Here is a 20,310-nt window from a genome sequence, read left to right as displayed (position 1 = left end):
ACTGTCTCTAGTACAGACTGTCTCTAGTACAGACGGTCTCTAGTACAGACTGTCTCTAGTACAGACGGTCTCTAGTACAGACTGTCTCTAGTACAGACTGTCTCTAGTACAGACGGTCTCTAGTACAGACTGTCTCTAGTACAGACTGTCTCTAGTACAGACTGTCTTACAGACTGTCTCTAGTACAGACTGTCTCTAGTACAGACTGTCTCTAGTACAGACTGTCTCTAGTACAGACTGTCTTACAGACTGTCTCTAGTACAGACTGTCTCTAGTACAGACTGTCTTACAGACTGTCTCTAGTACAGACTGTCTCTAGTACAGACTGTCTTACAGACTGTCTCTAGTACAGACTGTCTCTAGTACAGACTGTCTTACAGACTGTCTCTAGTACAGACTGTCTCTAGTACAGACTGTCTCTAGTACAGACGGTCTCTAGTACAGACGGTCTCTAGTACAGACTGTCTCTAGTACAGACTGTCTCTAGTACAGACGGTCTCTAGTACAGACTGTCTCTAGTACAGACGGTCTCTAGTACAGACTGTCTCTAGTACAGACGGTCTCTAGTACAGACTGTCTCTAGTACAGACGGTCTCTAGTACAGACTGTCTCTAGTACAGACTGTCTCTAGTACAGACGGTCTCTAGTACAGACTGTCTCTAGTACAGACTGTCTCTAGTACAGACTGTCTCTAGTACAGACTGTCTCTAGTACAGACTGTCTCTAGTACAGACTGTCTTACAGACTGTCTCTAGTACAGACTGTCTCTAGTACAGACGGTCTCTAGTACAGACTGTCTCTAGTACAGACTGTCTCTAGTACAGACTGTCTTACAGACTGTCTCTAGTACAGACTGTCTCTAGTACAGACTGTCTCTAGTACAGACTGTCTTACAGACTGTCTCTAGTACAGACGGTCTCTAGTACAGACTGTCTCTAGTACAGACTGTCTTACAGACTGTCTCTAGTACAGACTGTCTCTAGTACAGACGGTCTCTAGTACAGACTGTCTTACAGACTGTCTCTAGTACAGACGGTCTCTAGTACAGACGGTCTCTAGTACAGACTGTCTCTAGTACAGACTGTCTCTAGTACAGACTGTCTTACAGACTGTCTCTAGTACAGACTGTCTCTAGTACAGACGGTCTCTAGTACAGACGGTCTCTAGTACAGACTGTCTCTAGTACAGACTGTCTCTAGTACAGACGGTCTCTAGTACAGACGGTCTCTAGTACAGACTGTCTCTAGTACAGACTGTCTCTAGTACAGACTGTCTTACAGACTGTCTCTAGTACAGACGGTCTCTAGTACAGACGGTCTCTAGTACAGACGGTCTTACAGACTGTCTCTAGTACAGACTGTCTCTAGTACAGACGGTCTCTAGTACAGACTGTCTCTAGTACAGACTGTCTTACAGACTGTCTCTAGTACAGACTGTCTCTAGTACAGACTGTCTTACAGACTGTCTCTAGTACAGACGGTCTCTAGTACAGACGGTCTCTAGTACAGACTGTCTCTAGTACAGACTGTCTCTAGTACAGACTGTCTCTAGTACAGACTGTCTCTAGTACAGACTGTCTCTAGTACAGACTGTCACAGACTGTACAGACTGTCTCTGGAGTAACCAGCTCATTAACCCTGGACATACGTAACAAGATGAGATCTCTGTATACCTGCCTCCCATGATTAGCAGCATGCATCAGAACCCGGGCAAACCAACACACCACTCTACACTCTGTTACCTTTCAACCCTGATACATCCCACTCTACAGTCTGTTACCTTTCAACCCTGATACATCCCACATCCCATTTCCACGAGAGATTTAAAAATCCTCACTATTCTTTCCTCAACAGGCAAAGGTAAAACATCACCAGGGAAATGATTTAGGCCTTGCACAATATTCTTCAATAGCCATTTTGACCTTGAACATGGAAGATTTTATGAAAGAATAATACAATAAAAAATAAAATAAAACTAGCTATATAAAAAAAACATCTCTTTAATAACATGGCAACATATTTGTAGCCACGTCAACATCACCAATGAAATAAAACTCGTGGTCATTCTGTAATGCTACAAGGGCAAATGCAGTGCAACGGAATTCAATAGATATTTTAAAGTTAGAATCTGCAAAACATGACAAATTTCAAATATATATTTATATTATATTCCACAATGAGACACATTTTGAGCTATCAAACATTTGGTAAATATAGCAGTTTGCGCATCACCTATACATGTCATGAACTACAAAGACCCATGGAACTACAAGACCCATGGTAATTCCTACCACTGAAATACATTGGGAAGGATGGTGAACGCTCAGATAAGACGGGACAAATCTTTGATGTCTATATCAAAATGTGGAATGGCTTGGTACGGCTACATATACATTATATTAATTTATTATCTCAATAAATTACGCACTGGTTGGTTATCATACACATGGTAAACAAGATCTCAAACCACAAGTTTCTGGTCTTTTTGTAATAATGTTCTTTAGACGGAGGAGAATCAAGGTCTAGAACAGTCTCGAGTCCCCAGTGAAGTGGATGCCTGCTGGATAGTATTTGAAATCTGCACGGTGTTCAGATTGACAGTTACAAACAAAAGAAGGATCATCTTCGCAGTGATGATGTGCAGAACGCGTGCAGCAAAACAAACGTAAGGATAGACTGCATGCAGTTGAGCAAACCTTTAAGAAAAAGACAACGTCAAAAAATACCCCTCAATGAGAGCAGAGATAATAACCAAGAGCAAAAATAAACCCTGCATGACCGCCACAGTTTATGTAGACCACATTTTGAGAGGCGAGGGCGTTTCTCCTCTCTTGCATATGGGATCATTGCATTGTAATGGTCTGGATGAAGCGTGGTTGGTAGTAGTCATTCCACACGAGCTTCCCACTCACAATTGGCACATATTCACATTTCGTAATGGCTGCCTGGCCGCGCATGCCACCCATGCATCAGTCCCAGAATCATCGTCAGAGGGGGTTGCTGGGAGCACTGCTGCTGCTACATGCCATACATCATGTGAAAAAGAACTTAAAAAAAAAAAATTTGTAACAACGCATTACGTAATAACAACGCATTATGTAATAACTCGACAAAATATGACACATTTTCACTTCATTCAGAACACCCGCATTTTCTAATAACTTCTAATTAAGTAATACACAGCTTGAACGCAATATAATAAATTGCCCCGCATTTTGAAATAAATTATTACATATTGCGTTGGTTATTACAAAATTATGGGAGTTGCACTTGTTTATGAAAATGTAATAATATGGTGCATTATAATATTATTATCATAACCAACCAAAATGGATGTCTTCATTCATAGAAATCGTTATAACATTATAACAAAAATGTTTATTTTATGCATTCTTGCATGAATTATACTGACTCATCTTAAAAAGATAATAGTAATAATAATAGCAGATTAGTCTCTTTGATTGGTCAAAACTACATCAAGTGTCATTGTATTCCTAGTACAAGTAGCCTGGCGTCACCAGGCTCTCTCTCAAAGGAGAGGATCCTGGTATCTGTTACTGCTCAGTTAGTCTTCTGGTCTGAGATCGGTCAGATCCAGCGCCAGATCTCACCACCTGTATCTGGCAATTTGTTTCTGCTATTGTATTGTATTGTATTATATTAGCTACATAGCAAGATAACTTGCATCACATGTATTTACTATGACGCCCCTGATTTCAGAGCTTTTTACTTTCCGCTTTTTACCGGATGAGCGGATGCCAAGCTTTTGGCCCCAGACTAGCGTTGAATCTGTGTATTCCAAAATGCAGATTATTCCAAAACGCAGGTGAAAATGTATGACATTTTGTCGTGTTATTACATAACACGCTGTTACAAACCGCCACAAAAGAGAAACCTAGAAGTGTGTCCGCGGCTGATAAAAGCGGAAAGTTCTGTCTTTTTTTTTTTTTCATCGTGGAAGAACTCAGAATGACGATAACAACACTGAAGGTAACTGTTCAGTATTCCATGGCACAGCTCCAGCCTGTGGGATTCTCATATTCAATCAGAAGGGGTCACGCAGGACCTCCACCTCGGAGAGGATTTTGGCCGAGCTGGGCACTTTCCAAGGCCCGGGGCTAATAGGTCCCTTTGGGCTCTGCGGGGTCCCTGGAACGCCGTTTATTAAGGTCACTAAGCCTTCCTGACGTCCGTCCTCTTTGGAGCAGGAAAATCCCTCTTCCCTTCCTCTCAGCGCTCTCGGGGAAACGTCAGACTCTTTTCCACTCCGCATATCTTTAACAGAGGACCTGGTTTCTCTTTTGTCGATGGTCTCCTTGCTGTCTTCTCTCCGTCTGCTCTTCCCAGTGGCGTCCCTCTGCTCTGAGTCTCTCCCTGCTCTCTGCTCGCTCTCCTTGGCCGCCGTGCGAGGAGGAGTGGGCCTGTGGTGTTGAGGCGCCAGCGTTGCCCTGCTATTAACACGATCTTGCTCACGGACATGCCTGGCCCTCTCCCCTCTCCCTTCCATCCCCTGTGTGCTTCTTCTGATCTCAGGATCGCCCTCTTTGCCGCTTTTCCTTTCATGTTCCAGGCTCTCCCTGCCGGGAACCTCCTTTGATCTCCTCGGAGGGACCTGTTGCTGCTGTTGCGTGCGCTGCAGGGTCGACCCCGATCCAGCTTGAGGAGGAGGAGGAGGCCTGCCGGGGTTTGCGGACAGTGTTTTGGTCCGCGTCGGAGACGTCGGGCTCTTGCACGGCGGCTCCGCCTTGCTCTCTGTCTTTTTGGGACCGTGGGAGACGGAGTGCTCTTTGGCTTTGGACAATGTCTCCACGGGTCTCTTTGGGCTGCTCGGCTCTTTGTGGTCTTTTGTCGGCCTGGTCCTCTTGTAGAAGGTGATATGCTCAGGGCTGCTGGGAGAGAGCCTGTCCACCTGCTTGTCTGCCCGCCCCCTGCTGGTGGGAGAGAGCCTGTCCACCTGCTTGTCTGCCCGCTGCCTGCTGCCCACCATGGAGCCCAAGCCCCTGTTGCTGCGCGGGGACAGAGCGCTCCGGCCGCCGGGGGACTCCTTCAGCTCACCAGAGGAGGGAGAGGAAACAAAGATGGACGTACCGGGGGAGAATGGAGAGGAGAGGGGTGATGTGTCCGAGACAAATACCTCTTCTCTGGAAAAGCCCGTGGGTGAAATGGTTTTTTGATCACGTCGACCTGGAGGAGAAGCACACGTTTTTTACATGGGAGACGCTCACTGATGCAAAGGAGAAGGTCAGATGTGCCCACACAAAAGCTTCATTTGAAAGGCTGACATTCAGAATAGAGAAGAAAGGAAATTTAGATTTAGGAATGTCGAGAGAGAGGGAAGACGTGCGAGAGTTACCAAGGTAAAAGAGGAGAGGCCAGTGAAAGCAGTGAAGCTGTTAGTGTTGGTGCTCGTTAGTGTGTTGGTGCTCGTTAGTGTAGTAGCACACAGTAGAGGAAGCGGTACTACCTGCATCAGGGGCAAGAGAAGAAGAGCCAACAGGAAGCAGACAGTTAGAGCCAACAAAAAAATCCAGGGGAAAAAAACACACACATTCAACTAAAAAAAACACACATTCAACTCAATTTGGGTTCAGTCAGATTATTTATATTGCCCTTTATCAATGGGATCCATCAAATAACATACATTGATAAGAGTCATTTGATAATCATTAGGTGGATCAATGGATTCAGTGTGGCCTACTTCACTTAATTGTTAATGTCCCCCTTTGCAAACCATTACACATATTTAGGAAACCATCATTGCTCAACTAAATATATTGGAATACATCATTATGAATGATATATAGACAACAATTCAAGGGTTAATTTCCAAAACACCATATACATTTTTCAGGGGAGGAAATCATTACCTGAAATTCATCATTCAATATAGACGATGCCATCTGAAAATGTGAACAGTGAACGAGGTGTTTGTGTGTACAGAACTTACTGCTGTCTTGAGCCAGGCCCGCCCCGGGTCTCAGCAGAACGAGGTGTTTGTGTGTACAGAACTTACTGCTGTCTTGAGCCAGGCCCGCCCCGGGTCTCAGCAGCAGAACCACTTTGTTCCCCCCGGCCTGGATCACTTCAATGGCCCTCGTGTGGGAGATGCCACGAGCCGGCTCCCCGTTGATCTCCACGATCTCATCTCCAACCTGTCGGCAATACAGGAAATGCAATTATTAAACGCACAGACGCACTCGCAGGGAGGTAATGGCACACAGCAAAGTGTAGTAACATATATATACACTTGCACTCACACACAAACTCATGCACACAGACACACATAAGCAGGCCAAATGTCATGCCACACAGTCACGAAATACCCTGGAGGTCCCCTCTATAGAGAGGCAAAGTGAACGTCACTTCCTGCTTCAGCACTGTACCAGAGATTTTCTTCCGCGATTTATTTTCCCTTAGACATTCATAGAAATGCTTATAAAAAGAGTTTTACTTGGTCAAACCAAACGGTTCAGCTATATTTAGAATCGGGAGAGAGACCATAGAACATTTCACTCCGACCAAAACTAAAAAACATCGAAATAATATTTTCTTTAAACCCTAAAAATATAGCTGAACCGTTTGGTTTGAACAAGTAAAACAATTTTTATAAGCATTTTACGAAATGTCTATGGGAAAATAAATGGCGGATGAAAATCTCTGGTACACTGCTGAAGCAGGAAGTGACGTTCCACTTTGGCTCTCTATAATTGGAGATGACAAAATAACGTAGGACTTTAAAGAGTGTAAACATGTGAGTCTGTGAAGCTCTACTCTGTGTTGACATTCCCCTGCACCACCGGATAGGCAGAGTCGTGTCCAGAGATTCAATTCTGGCAGATTGATTCCCACTAAGATCTTCTCCCCTGTTTCTCCCCGACACCATCTCCCTCTCCTCCTAACAATAATGCAGTGATTTGACCCCCTGTCATTGCTTTTGCAAAATGTCGACAAAACTTGCACATTCTCGTCACAGCTGGAGGCATTTTTAATGTTCTACGAACAAAATTGTAACTGGCAGCTACTAAAAGATAATTTATTAGTTTGATCTCCAATGCATTTACGGCCGCAGAAATTATATTTTCTCTAATTTACCTTTACCTCTCTTTAATAAACAAAAGGAATTAGATTTCAACAATTGGATGGTTTTCATAATAACATGCCAAACTGTATCCAGCAATGCGGAGAGTTTCCAAATGAGCTTATATAGATCCATACACAGAGGATGTAATGACTTTTGCACGCTATTTTAATCAAGGCATGAAAATAACTTCTTTGTTTATCCTTTGGCCACAGTGGAAGCTCAAACTTTCTAGCCCTAGCCAAATGTACTGTTTGATTTAAGACGCACACACAACAGCTGAAAGGTCTCCCTAACAAGAGGACACTCACGTGGATCCTGCCATCCAGCAGAGCAGGTGCATCTGAAAGGTCTCCCTAACAAAAGGACACTCACGTGGATGCTGCCACCCAGCAGAGCAGGTGCATATGAAAGGTCTCCCTAACAAGAGGACACTGTTGAGTAAGTCTTCTATGTAGATCTTACATTTTAGCTGTATGTTGATCCCAAACTCAGGTTTTAGTATCTGACTGTATATTCCTGTATATGTTGTACTTTGCACTTTTCACTTAGCTATGTAGAGCTCAAACTCAGGTTCTCAGTATCTGATTGTATCTCTCTGCATACTTGCACTTTGTATTGTGTTTACATTTTAAATATGTTTTTGTTGCACTATGTTACTTTTTACCCCTATCAGGACTCTAAGCCTGTATCATCTGGCAGGGGGACTAACAATGGAAATCAGTCTTGTGACTGCAATTGTCGTGCATTTACATTTTTTTTTAAATGTTCATTAATGTACACCTGTCCCCTATCGAACAAATAAATAAATTGAATTGAATTGAATTGAAAATTGACACTCACGTGGATGCATCTGAAAGGTCTCCCTAACAAGAAGACACTCGCGTGGATCCTGCCGTCCAGCAGAGCAGGTGCATCTAAAAGGTCTCCCTAACAAGGGGACACTCACGTGGATCCTGCCGTCCAGCAGAGCAGGTGCATCTAAAAGGTCTCCCTAACAAGAGGACACTCACGTGGATCCTGCCGTCCAGCAGAGCAGGTGCGTCCTCGGCCAGCCTCAGGATGTACAGGCCCATGTTGTACTCTGTGCCCCCTCGCAGACTAAAGCCGAAGCCCCTGGGGCCCCGCTCTAACTCCACTGTCAGACAGCCCTGTGTGGGGAAACAGACCGCAGAAATGTGAGCAGCGCTTAAACGGTCACTTTGCTGATTTTCAACCATCGTTACAAAATCAGTAGTACAGTATATTATGCAAATGAACAATGTTTAAACTTCCCTCCATCTTGCCTGGACCGGAAGCTCTCCATTCATATTCAGAGAACTTCCTGGTCCAAGTGATGTCATAATGATGTCATTTGGAGCAGTTTTGCCATGGTGTCACTATCACTATCACTATCACTATCACTATCACTATCACTATCACTATCATTATTGCTTCATTCACAGAACTTCCTGGTCTAAATGAAATCAAGAAGTTACACATTGACCATTTGCATAATATACTACTGATTTTGTGATACAAGGCTGGTTTGAATGCAAAATCTTTGCGATAAAACGTGTTAAATCTGCACCAGGCAACTTTGCTAAATGGCTCACAAGCTGTTTGAATCAATACCCACAAATCATGCCAGACCTTTTCACTAAACTGCACACTGCAGCACACTCACGGTTACCAACCTTGCCGGTGTGTCATGTTTCATACCAAAGGAGACCAGAGGGACGAGAGAGCAAAAAGATCACATGGTGAGTCCAGCTTCCTCTGAACGGAGCGCTCGCTCACTGCTGCTTGTCTTTTACTCTGAAGTTTTGCTTTGTCACTTCCTGTGCACGGATATGACTTCCCACCAGTGACGTACCAGCCACCGGAATTTTATTTGAGCAAATTATGGCAAATCTACCATTAGGAAGGAGGGGACACTCCCTTCTGTTGCAGCTTCACTTCATCGTCAATGCTAATTTGAATAAATACATAAATAAATACATAAATAAATACATAAATAAATAAATGCTAGTGTTCATCATCTATATGTTTATTGATCCTGAAGACAGATTGATAAGTGATTATTCGCCAGACGTGGGAGAGAGTCTCTAATCAATAGGTGATTCACTTTCCAGACTGGATTTGATGATCTACCTGTTGATCCCCAGGGTGCACTGGCACTGAGGGCCCACTTGTTCAACTGAGGAGAGACTTCCCCATTGATTTCTATTGACCCCAAAGAGACACCAAAATGACTCAATAATGCTTATCCTATTGATTGATGATGTCATTTAAAGCCTCCTCCTTTCCTGATTGGCTGTTTTTTTTGTTTCTATTTCTAGGTTCTAGCTTTCTAGGTTCTAGGTTCTAGGTTCCATTGACATGAATGATGGCTTGTTGAACTTCGGAGAGAGTTTCCTTTTGATTGGTCATACCATTTAAGCCCCTCCCCCAGTCCAGAGAAGAGTCGCGACATCTCCATTCACTCCAATGGACCAGTTTTTTACTCTCAAGAGTTCCAGGAAGTAAGGTTCTGGACTAAGCAGCACTGTCGAGTTGCAGCAAAATGGACAGTTTGTGTTGTACTTTGAAAGTTGTTGTTTTTTTTTGTTTTTTTTTTAAATCAAATTGTACATTATCAGCTTTATTTTAGCATTAAAAAGTAACGTGAGACCCCTTCATGGCTGTTCATTGGCTAATGATGAGTCACGCATTTTGGTCCTCCGCTGACGCCACTCTCTCTCTAAACTGCTCTCGTCTCACTGAACTCAGTGAAGACCCTCCCTCTTTTGTGATTGGCTGTTTTCCATTGTCAATATATAACTATGATGAACCTAGTATGGAAGCTAGTATATGAAGAAATGATGTATAGTATATGAAGAAATGATGTGTTGGGAGCAGGATGCATTGTTTTAAACCAATAAGCTGTATTAGGCTTTTGTATTTGTTTCATAGAGCCAAATGGATGACAGATTATTATGAATGATGCGCTTGTTATTAAAAAAATCTTGCCTATAGTGCAGCTTTGACCCCAAAGTGTTGGCTAATATATAGACAGCATATATTTGGAATAAATAAATAAATGAGAGTATGACCCTAACCTGGTTGGGTCCTGTCACACACAGTGTACCCTGCTCACTGAGGGGCAGGGTTTTGTAGTCAGACCAGTTGACTGCCTCCCTTTTCTCCTCCAAGTCCAGGTTATAACTAAAACAGACAATGGCATTCGGTTAAGTCAATTTTGTATTTCTCCAATAATGCATGTTGTGTACAGCATGCCACTCACTAACTGAAGGGTAATCGCAAGTCATAACACTTAAATTAATGCTGGATTTAATACTGTATATTGTATATTGTATATATGTATATATATATATATATATATATATATATATATATATATATATATATAGTATATTATATCTATACGGTACATGTTTTTGAACACAGGCATCTTATTTGGACTGTAGCCCAGATAAATATCTCCCTTGAGAAACAAAGTAGACTAAACTTCAACTTGACACTTCTGCACGTCTGATCCTTACCGTTCACCCATGGCTCTGTGCTGCAGGGCTGGACTCTGTTTGGCTGAACTGGCTCCAGAGGGAGGGCCTTTGTATTCTGAAACCAACGGTGAGATTTCAGCATGTCAGCGTAAAAAAAAATCTAAAATGTTCTTCACTCAATATCTTTTGAATAGACTATAATATAGAGGATCCAGTCTGTAAGAATATTCTCATTTTGTCGAGGATAGATTACCTACTATCCTTTGAAATAACAACATAGTTGGTTTAGTTATTTTATGCCATCATCAATCCTTTCAGAGGAATAGGAGTCAGTCACTTTTTAAGAATTGTAAGTATCTGAAGTTGTAATGAAATGCGTCATATCATAAGACCCACACACTATAGAGAGGCAAAGTGGAACGTCACTTCCTGCTTCAGCACTGTACCAGAGATTTTCATCTGCCATTTATTTTCCCATAGACATTTCATAAAATGCTTACAAAATAGTTGTACTTCGTTGAACCAAACAGTTCAGCTAACACAATAATCGGGAGAGACCATAGAACATTTCACTCGGACCAAAACTTAAAAAAACAACATAGATTTTTCTTTCTTTAAACCCGCTTTTTTTTTTTTTTTTATGTTTTGGTCCCAGTGAAATGTTATGCGATCTCTCCTGTTTCTAAATATATCAGAACCGTTTGGTTTGAACAAGTAAATCAATTTTTATACGCATTTTACAAAATGTGTATGGGAAAATAAATGGCGGATGAAAATCTCTGGTACAGTGCTGAAGCAGGAAGTAGGCGGTCACTTTGCCTCTCTATAGACCCGCACACTATAGACCCACACACTATAGACCCGCACCCTATAGACCCGCGCACTATAGACCTGCACACTATAGACCTGCACACTCTAAGAAATGTAAGATACTCACCATCCTCTGGGACCACGGTGAGGGTGACGACGGTGCCAGCTTCCTTGATAATCTGAACGATGTCATTGTGAGAAAGGTCAATGATGGAGCGGCCATTGACCGCTGAGATACGATCTCCCACGTTCAGCAGACCGCAGCGGTCAGTGGGGCTGCCTTCGATGATACGGCCAATTTTATGTGGGATCACTGAGAAGGCAGAGGAGGGGAAAAGAGACATTTAGACACCAGTTGTACAGACCATTATTTGGCTCGGCATGGCATGGCATGGCATGGCATGTCTCGGTATGGCATGGCATGGCATGTCTCGGTATGGCATGGCATGGCTCGGTATGGCATGGCATGGCTCGGTATGGCATGGCATGGCATGTAAATGTAGATGACGGTTTTGAAGTCATTCATCTAGTTTGACAGTTATTGAGAGTTGATTTGAGTTAATGAGTTATTAACTCATTGAGTGCCAATGACGACTTTAGTCGTCAATTGCTTTAGTAACGTTGAGTGCCAAAGACGACTAAAGTCGTCAATTGCGTTTTTTGACGGTGGGACGTGTATCAAAGCCAGATCCATCTCCTGTGAAAGTATGGTGGCTGTCGAATGTGTAAAAGCTATCTTAGGGACCCATTAGGTGGCGACAGTGCTCTCCAGATTACAGAAAGGCCAGGAGAAAAGAGAGAAGAAGTCATGAGGAAACGGAAATCGCATCGATATGCATGAAGCATAACGTTAGCTGTGCCTGTGAACAGCAGTCAATCTGCTGACACCACAATTGAGCCCCATCCGTGTCCGCTGCGATAGCCCCTCCATATGATTTAGTTGCCGACACCAGCTTCTTTCTGAAAAGTTACATTATTCTCAGCTGGGAGCCGGGACAGGTTGTGAAAAAGCGGGGGGATGCAGCGCACTTTTCAGTGCAGACGGAGCAAAAGCAGAGCGAGAGCAAACGCAGCGACACTCAGTCGCGCAGAGACACTCCCACGAAGGAGGAGGAGGAGGGGGGTGGGGCACGCAGGGCAGCGTACAACACACAACACCCACACAGCAGGCTCGATTGACAGAGACAGGCAAACAAGCTATCTGATGCCCACCAGCAGTAAATCAAGACCAGCAAGAAGGTGTAGGGTCTGCGCACGCAGGGGCCAGCGCTGCTGGTTGCAGCTAAAAAATATTATTTTGCCAAACAAAATTCCTTTGTTTTCACTGTTTTATTGAAGTAAATTATTTTTGAGGTGTCACATCAGAAAATATTACCTTCAGTCAGTCATGTGCTTGAAATGCTATATTTCACAAAAGACTCAATATCTCAGCTTCTAGATGGAAACGCCATTTTTTTCTGTTTTTGACCTATCTTCTCCGGCTGATAACTAAAGAACGGAAAATGATATCAATAAACTTTTTTTTGCTGCTGATACAATAGAGTCTCATCGTTCTTTGTGCGTGTTCGGTGTTTACATAGTAATATCACACAATATTCTGTGGGCCTCGAGAAATCACTGAAAACGCTCTGAAACTCTGGCACTGGGAGCGTCCGTTCTCCAAAAGTGGCTGGCACTCAATGAGTTAATTTGAGTTAGTGTGGACCAGTGATGTCACTGGTCCACACTTTAATACTCAATAACTGTCAAATTAAATGACAGACTTCAAAACAGTTTACAGTTTTCTGATATACTACTGATGTTCTAATGATACAAAGCTGGTTGAAAATGGGCAGAGTGTTCCTTTAAGGCCCATTGGAATTGTGTGGGGGGGTGTTTACATGGAGCGACACTGCCCTCTGTCTGTTTTGGCAATGTTTCTCTTTTCCGGGACGTTTTAGGGTTGTTACAATGTATAGAGGTCCACGTGGGGGCCCAGCCAATGACATCGCTCACAGCGCAACAGCCAGCCAATAGCATCGCTAAGATTTTCTCAGACCAGAGCGGAGTCAGCCCGGACTAAAACCAGGAAATACATCTCATTCCCTGATCGATGTTTGAGCTGTTTGCCGCTCATCCCTCAATGGTTTGAAGGTATGTGTGTGTTTTATTTGTGTTTTTATAGCATAACGCTCTGGAACTATCAAAGAATAACGTTTAATCCCTGCGTTTGAGCGGTTTATCGGTGCTCTCTCTCCACATAAACACAACCTCGCTCGACCACATAAACACAGAAGTTAAGTTAAGTTCTCCTTTATTTATCCCCATGGGGAAATTCATCCTCTGCATTTCTACTAGGAACCTTCCTAGAACTAGGAGCAGTGGGCAGCTGCAGTGCAGCGCCCGGGGACCAACTCCAGTTCTTTTGCCAGTGCCTTGGTCAGGAGCACTGACAGGAGTATTAACTCTAACATACATGTCTTTGATGGTGGGAGGAAACCGGAGCACCTGGAGAAAACCCACACGAACACGGGGAGAACATGCAAACTCCACACAGAAAGGACCTGGGACGGACCGGGGTTCGAACCTGGGACCTTCTTGCTGTGAGGCAACAGTGCTAACCACTGAGCCACCGTGTCGTCCCAGAACGCAGCAAAACAATGTCCCATCACTAAAATACACACAGGGCGCAGCGTCTCTCAACATAAACATACTGCCACACTATTATATGAGCCAGAAGTGATCGTTTTGAGTAGAAACTTTTGTATAATTATATCATCTTTTTTAATGAAATAGCTGCATATTATACCTTTAAGAAGCCTTTCTTTTTCAACTAATCTTTCTTGTCTTTCTTTCTTTACCCGCTTGGCCTTTTATTTTTTCCCTACTGTTTAATTGTTTGTTTCCATGACGACTGCTACAGTAAATGATTGCCCGACTGTTGTAACTGTCTCCCACTTTGATGTAAGTAGATGCTTTGACTCCTCCCACTTTGACGTAAGTAGATGCTTTGACTCCTCCCACTTTGATGTAAGTAGATGCTTTGACTCCTCCCACTTTGACGTAAGTAGATGATTTGACTCCTCCCACTTTGATGTAAGTAGATGCTTTGACTCCTCCCACTTTGATGTAAGTAGATGCTTTGACTCCTCCCACTTTGACGTAAGTAGATGTTTTGACTCCTCCCACTTTGATGTAAGTAGATGCTTTGACTCCTCCCACTTTGATGTAAGTAGATGCTTTGACTCCTCCCACTTTGACGTAAGTAGATGTTTTGACTCCTCCCACTTTGATGTAAGTAGATGCTTTGACTCCTCCCACTTTGACGTAAGTAGATGCTTTGACTCCTCCCACTTTGATGTAAGTAGATGCTTTGACTCCTCCCACTTTGACGTAAGTAGATGATTTGACTCCTCCCACTTTGATGTAAGTAGATGCTTTGACTCCTCCCACTTTGATGTAAGTAGATGCTTTGACTCCTCCCACTTTGACGTAAGTAGATGTTTTGACTCCTCCCACTTTGATGTAAGTAGATGCTTTGACTCCTCCCACTTTGACGTAAGTAGATGCTTTGACTCCTTCCATATAATTGCTCTGCCTCATAATAGACAATCATGTTGTGTCTTTCTTGTATGATGCGTACGCATGATAGCAGAACATCAGGGTCATAATCATCTGTATTTTGGATGAACATAGACCAAAAAATGATTTCCCCATCTACGAATCAAAAATGCATTTGGATAAGTCGATTTAAATGAGTTTAGAGAATAAATCTTCTTAAATATTGATGTAGGGGGCTTGAGAGACTGGACTCCCACCTCCCAGCGGGGGTTTGCACTTGGAGGTGAGGATGACGAAGCCGAAGCCCTCGGTGTCCCTCCGGTGGAGCGTGATGTCAAAGGACTCGTGGTCCAGGGCGCTGGGCAGGGGGATGCGGGGCAGCCGGGGAGAGCCGTTCACCAGCACCGGAGCCATGCTCTGGGCCTCTTCCTCCGTCACATCTGGTGTGGAGAGATAGATACAGAGGAGCAATGGAGCAGAAGCACTATTTAGTTTGCTATAATGTATTTGGGTCTGTGTGTGTGTCGGTGTAAATCTGTGTGTGTGTGTGCAGTATCTCTGTCACAGTTTGACAATGTGGGATGTTCGTGAACAGTGCAGTCTGAAAAGTCCGGTAGAGTGAATTATGACATCACGCACTCTAGGCTGGCTCCATGAGCTCCTATTATAAAGGTTGAAAAAAAAGTCTAAAACTTGAACTGATTCAACTTAAACTTCTCAAAAAGTACAAAAGATATCAAAAAGCTCGATTCAAGTGATAATAAAGGATTAAATTAAAGTGATGACCCGTTTAACGTTTTAATGGAGTTAAAATGTAGAGAGAGGCAAAGTGGAACGTCACTTCCTGCTTCAACACTGTACCAGAGATTTTCATCCGCCATTTATTTTCCCATAGACATTTCGTAAAATGCTTATAAAATAGTTTTACTATAATCGGGAGAGACCATAGAACATTTCACTCGGACCAAAAAAACAAACAAACAGTGAAAAAATATTTTCTTTAAGCCTGCATTTATTTACATTTTGGTCCCAGTGAAATGTTATGTAATCTCTCCTGTTTCTAAATATATCTGTACCGTTTGGTTTGAACCAGTAATACTATTTTTATACGCATTTTACAAAATGTGTATGGGAAAATAAATGGCGGATGAAAATCTCTGGTACAGTGCTGAAGCAGGAAGTAGGCGGTCACTTTGCCTCTCTATAACAGTAGTAGTTGGAGTTCAAAGAGGGCGCATGGTTTGAACAGTCCTCTCATAAGACTCGACAGCTACTAAAAGTTGTGTGCTGTGTGCAAGGTAATAAGAACGTATGGTCTGCTCATCGCCCACCTCTGTAGATGACCTTCCTGCGTATGGTCAACATCACTTGGCCGTTGCGGGCGGCGTTGGTCATCAGATCCAGCACCTGCTTGTGGGAACGACCTTTGACCATCACGCCGTCGATGCCGATGAGCTCGTCTCCCGCCCTCAGGCGACCATCCTTCTCCGCTGCGCCGTTGGGCACGATGGCCCCGATGTACACCTGGGGGAACACGTTCTGATACAGAGACCAGGTATGAAATGTGTAAAGCACGTTCCAAGCAACCCACACACTTTGTATCATGCATTCAGATCATTTTTGGAGTGATGTTCTACGTCACATGAGAATACACCAGCTAATTGTTTATGAATTATAAACATTTCAATAAACAGTACAATCCATTAAAAGTTTAATAACATGTTTATTGTTCAAGTTAAAGTGATCGGCAAGAAAGAATCACTGACGCTCCAGTCCATCTTTGAGAAAAAGGTCATCAGCCTGGCTCATAGAGCTCTGACCGACCCTTCTCACATTTTATTTTCTGAATATGAGTTGTTACCTTCTGGCAGAAGATTCAGAGCCAGCAGATACAGGAGCAAACCGCTACAAGCTCTCCTTCCTCCCCACCTCGATTACACTTCTTAACAAACAGCCTGCCCTTCCCCCCAGGCTGTAGAAACCCATAGTTTGTAGGTGGAGGCACTTTAAGTAGGAACGGTAATCTTAGCCCCATGTTTTACCTTCTTATTTTATTTCTTTTACTTTTCATTTAATCTTATTTGAATGTTTTATTCTTTTACTCTTTTATTCTTTTATCCATTATCCCGCTGCTGGTTTTGTTTATTGTTGATTTAATATTCTTTTACCTTCGGGTATGTATGATTTAAACAAATTGTGCAATAGGGCTGTGCAATTTCATGTCTCAGTTGGCATCTCCCCACTGTGTCCTAGTGCAATGCTGTGTCTGTCCTGTTTGTGTTTACTTGTGTTTTTGTAACGCCGGATGTGGCTATGCGCACTTTTTGCCCAAGACAAATTTCCCTTCTGGGACAATAGAGTTTATCTCATCTCATCTCTCATCATTATTACGTTTCAAATGCAGTATGTTCAGAAATATGCACTTTCTAACGGACGACTTGGAAACATTTCGGGGAGCAGTCAGGACAGGTTACAGTACATATACTTACTGGCTGCTCTGGACCTTCTCCTCCCAGAACACGAAAACCGAAGCCCGTCTCAATGTCTCTCTTTAAGAACACATCGATGTCTTTGGTGTGAGGCTCTGTGGAGGAGGAACACTCCATCACTATTCATCTGAGCAAGGTTTGAAGTTCACTTTGACTTTGGAGGACAGCCACTGTTGGTCTACACACACACTCACGTCTGCTGTCCAGCAGGGCCTTGGACTTGAGGTACATCTCGGTGGCGTCCCGCTTGGGGGAGTCGGCTGAGCGCAGGGTGCTGGTGTTGGAGTGGTAAGGCAGGGCGTGGAGAGGCAGGGCGTGGAGAGCCGAGTCTGTCATGTAGTTTAATGTCTCTGTACTGGCCGTCATTTCCTGTCTCTGATGGAGATGCAAATACATGGATACATAGTATAGTTAGTCATCAATAAAACAATTTTTTATCTCGAATAGGGACGCACACATATGAACATTTTGGCCGATACTGATAACCAATGTTAACAATAACTGATATTTACCAATGTCGATATGATCTGCATAAAAACAAGTTTCTGTGATACTGTAATCAAATTTTGGAGATACTGAAAAACACGTGTAAACACTGTACATTTGAAAAAGTTATGTCTTTCCTTATCATAGATTTACCGAATTGTTTCCTCTCAATATGAAAACTTTGGCTGATAGATACCTATAACCGATATTAACATTGCTGTTATATAAGACCGATCTATATACCGTATATCTATATCTATCTATCTATCTATCTCTATATATATATATATATATATATATATACCGTAAATTCCGCACTATAAGCCGCACCGGAGTATAAGCCGCACCTGCAAAATTGCCTGTTTGTTACATATATAAGCCGCACCGGACTATAAGCCGCGGGTGTTTTAATGGTATTTTTTTTTTTTTTTTTTTATTGTGTTTTAATGTTTAATTACCATATGTAAGGGTTCATGCACAGAGGGGATTGTCGGGAAAGAGATGGCTGTTTGAGGAAGCTCCCATTTATTAACATTTCAACAAAACAACATAACACAACACCACCTGTGTTTTTTTTTACAGTGCACACAGTGTCCGCGGTGTGGTGAAAAGAGGGCAAGAGAGGAAATTAAAACAGAAGTGGATTTATAGTTAGAAAGAGTGCTAAAAAAGAGAGATTTTTTTTTTTTTTTTTATCCATAGATAAGCCGCACCGGACTATAAGCCGCAGGGGCCAAAAAAGGCCAAAAAACGGGGAAAAAGCTGCGGCTTATAGTCCGGAATTTACGGTATATATGAGAACCACACAAAAAATCCTAGGTTAGTAGTGTTTTTCATGAGATCACATAATGCTTTGGTATTGATGAAGGGCAGCTTGCACATTGTATTGATAGTCTCTCCACAGCTCATTATCCTGCAGGCGAGCGGTTGAGGATCTAATGGTGACAGAACACCAAAGGCAATAAAGGTCATTCCACCCGCTTCCAGAGACTGTTTTCACTTTACAACCTCCGCCATTGTTTTGCCTCGGCAAAGGGATTTGAATGCAATTTTAAAATCCACGGGAAAGATGACAGCTTTCCCTATGGCCGTGACAGGCCCCATTCAGGGTCTTTATCTCAAACTGTTGTATTAATAATAGCGGCCATATCTAAAGAGGCTCCTATATGGTTCATTACCATTGCAATCCCCCTGACAACGGCCCCCGAAGAATATGAATACTGAAAGGAAGTAATTAAGACCATTTTTCAGTGCAAACAAAGGGAGGTGCCCGGAAGCATAATCAATATTCAAATTTATTGCTATCATTTAATTCGATGCAACAGAGGCTTTACTGGTTTAAGCTCAAGGACAAAAGGCTTTGAAATTAACTGGAGGGATAAGTGCTCGTGGGGGAAACAATAGCGATGAAATAGGGAAAAGATATCCGCTTTGACTCACAGGCTTTAGAGTCTTCACAGGCGACGTTTGACCTATGGAGAGAGACGTATAACAGGAGGATAAGAAACCACAGGATAAGATTCACACCAGCAGCTTGTCACTGCACCACCCCACCACCAGATGGCACTGCCTCTCTGACAGAGAAACAGGAGCAGTCAACTTCGAAAATAAACCAGGTACCAAGGACCCTAAAAAAGAAGGATAAGACATCACTCACATTTTGCATTGGGGCCAGTTGCATTGAAGTGAATGGGGGCAGGCATGGAAAGTCCCCACTATAAACCATAGTAAAGAGTAAAGAAAACACATGACGTGATGTTGACTGATGCCCTGTCCGCTCATGTATCATGATGTCGTTTAGTTAATCCAGCTCTATTTTGGACCAATCAGAGGCTTGAGTTGAGCTATAAGCTGCTGGACAGAGTTATGATCTGTTTGGAAACCAATAATAAGCAAAAACAAAGGTGCACATTTACATAAAAACATCAGTCAACATCACATGATGTGTTTTCTTTCATCTGGTGGAAGCATTTCTCAATCAAAGGTGAAACGACACAGATGTGATGCTTTATAGTGGGACTTTCCATGCCTGCCCCATTCACTTCAATACAACTGGTCCCAAAGCAAAATTCAAAGGCTGTGACGTGACTGTTGTCTCATCCTTCTATTCCGGCTCCTTGTCTAAACTCAGGAGGCTCCTCCATTAGGGAACATACATTGCGTGTGATGGTGCACATGTGCAGAGGGGGTGCAGAACACACGGGAGAGAGAGGCCCAGTGCAAAGAGAGAGAGATTCATGCATGTCATTCAATGACCAATCACGCCCCCCCCCCCCCCCCCCCCCCCCCCCATCTCTGTGTGTGCTGTACAGTACACCCACATGTGTCACACTCACATTGTTCCCTACGCTTCATAACCCCCCCAACTCCTCCTCCTCCTCCTCCTCTTCTTCCTCTTCCTCCTCCTCCTCCTCCTCCTCTTC

At 43.1% G+C, this 20,310-nt stretch overlaps 1 protein-coding gene across 1 annotated transcript; it reads right to left on the bottom strand.

Annotated features, from left to right (window-relative positions):
- Positions 1–1,712: 1,712 nt before the first annotated feature.
- On the bottom strand, positions 1,713–17,767 carry LOC310799035 (membrane-associated guanylate kinase, WW and PDZ domain-containing protein 3-like; the record flags this gene model as incomplete). The annotated part of the gene is made up of 10 exons (XM_083661603.1): positions 1,713–5,183; positions 6,013–6,151; positions 8,091–8,228; positions 10,158–10,263; positions 10,602–10,677; positions 11,500–11,685; positions 15,170–15,352; positions 16,244–16,451; positions 17,402–17,496; positions 17,596–17,767. 10 exons carry the CDS (start codon positions 17,765–17,767, stop codon positions 4,045–4,047), a joined length of 2,442 nt encoding a protein of 813 aa, XP_083517729.1. The 3' UTR covers positions 1,713–4,044.
- Positions 17,768–20,310: the final 2,543 nt, after the last annotated feature.

This window comes from Poromitra crassiceps, assembly GCF_964638095.1.
Source record: "Poromitra crassiceps genome assembly, chromosome: 27".
Lineage (NCBI taxonomy): Eukaryota > Metazoa > Chordata > Actinopteri > Beryciformes > Melamphaidae > Poromitra > Poromitra crassiceps.
The sequence above is the reverse complement of the archived record's forward strand: the minus strand, read 5'-3'. Positions and strand labels throughout refer to the sequence as shown.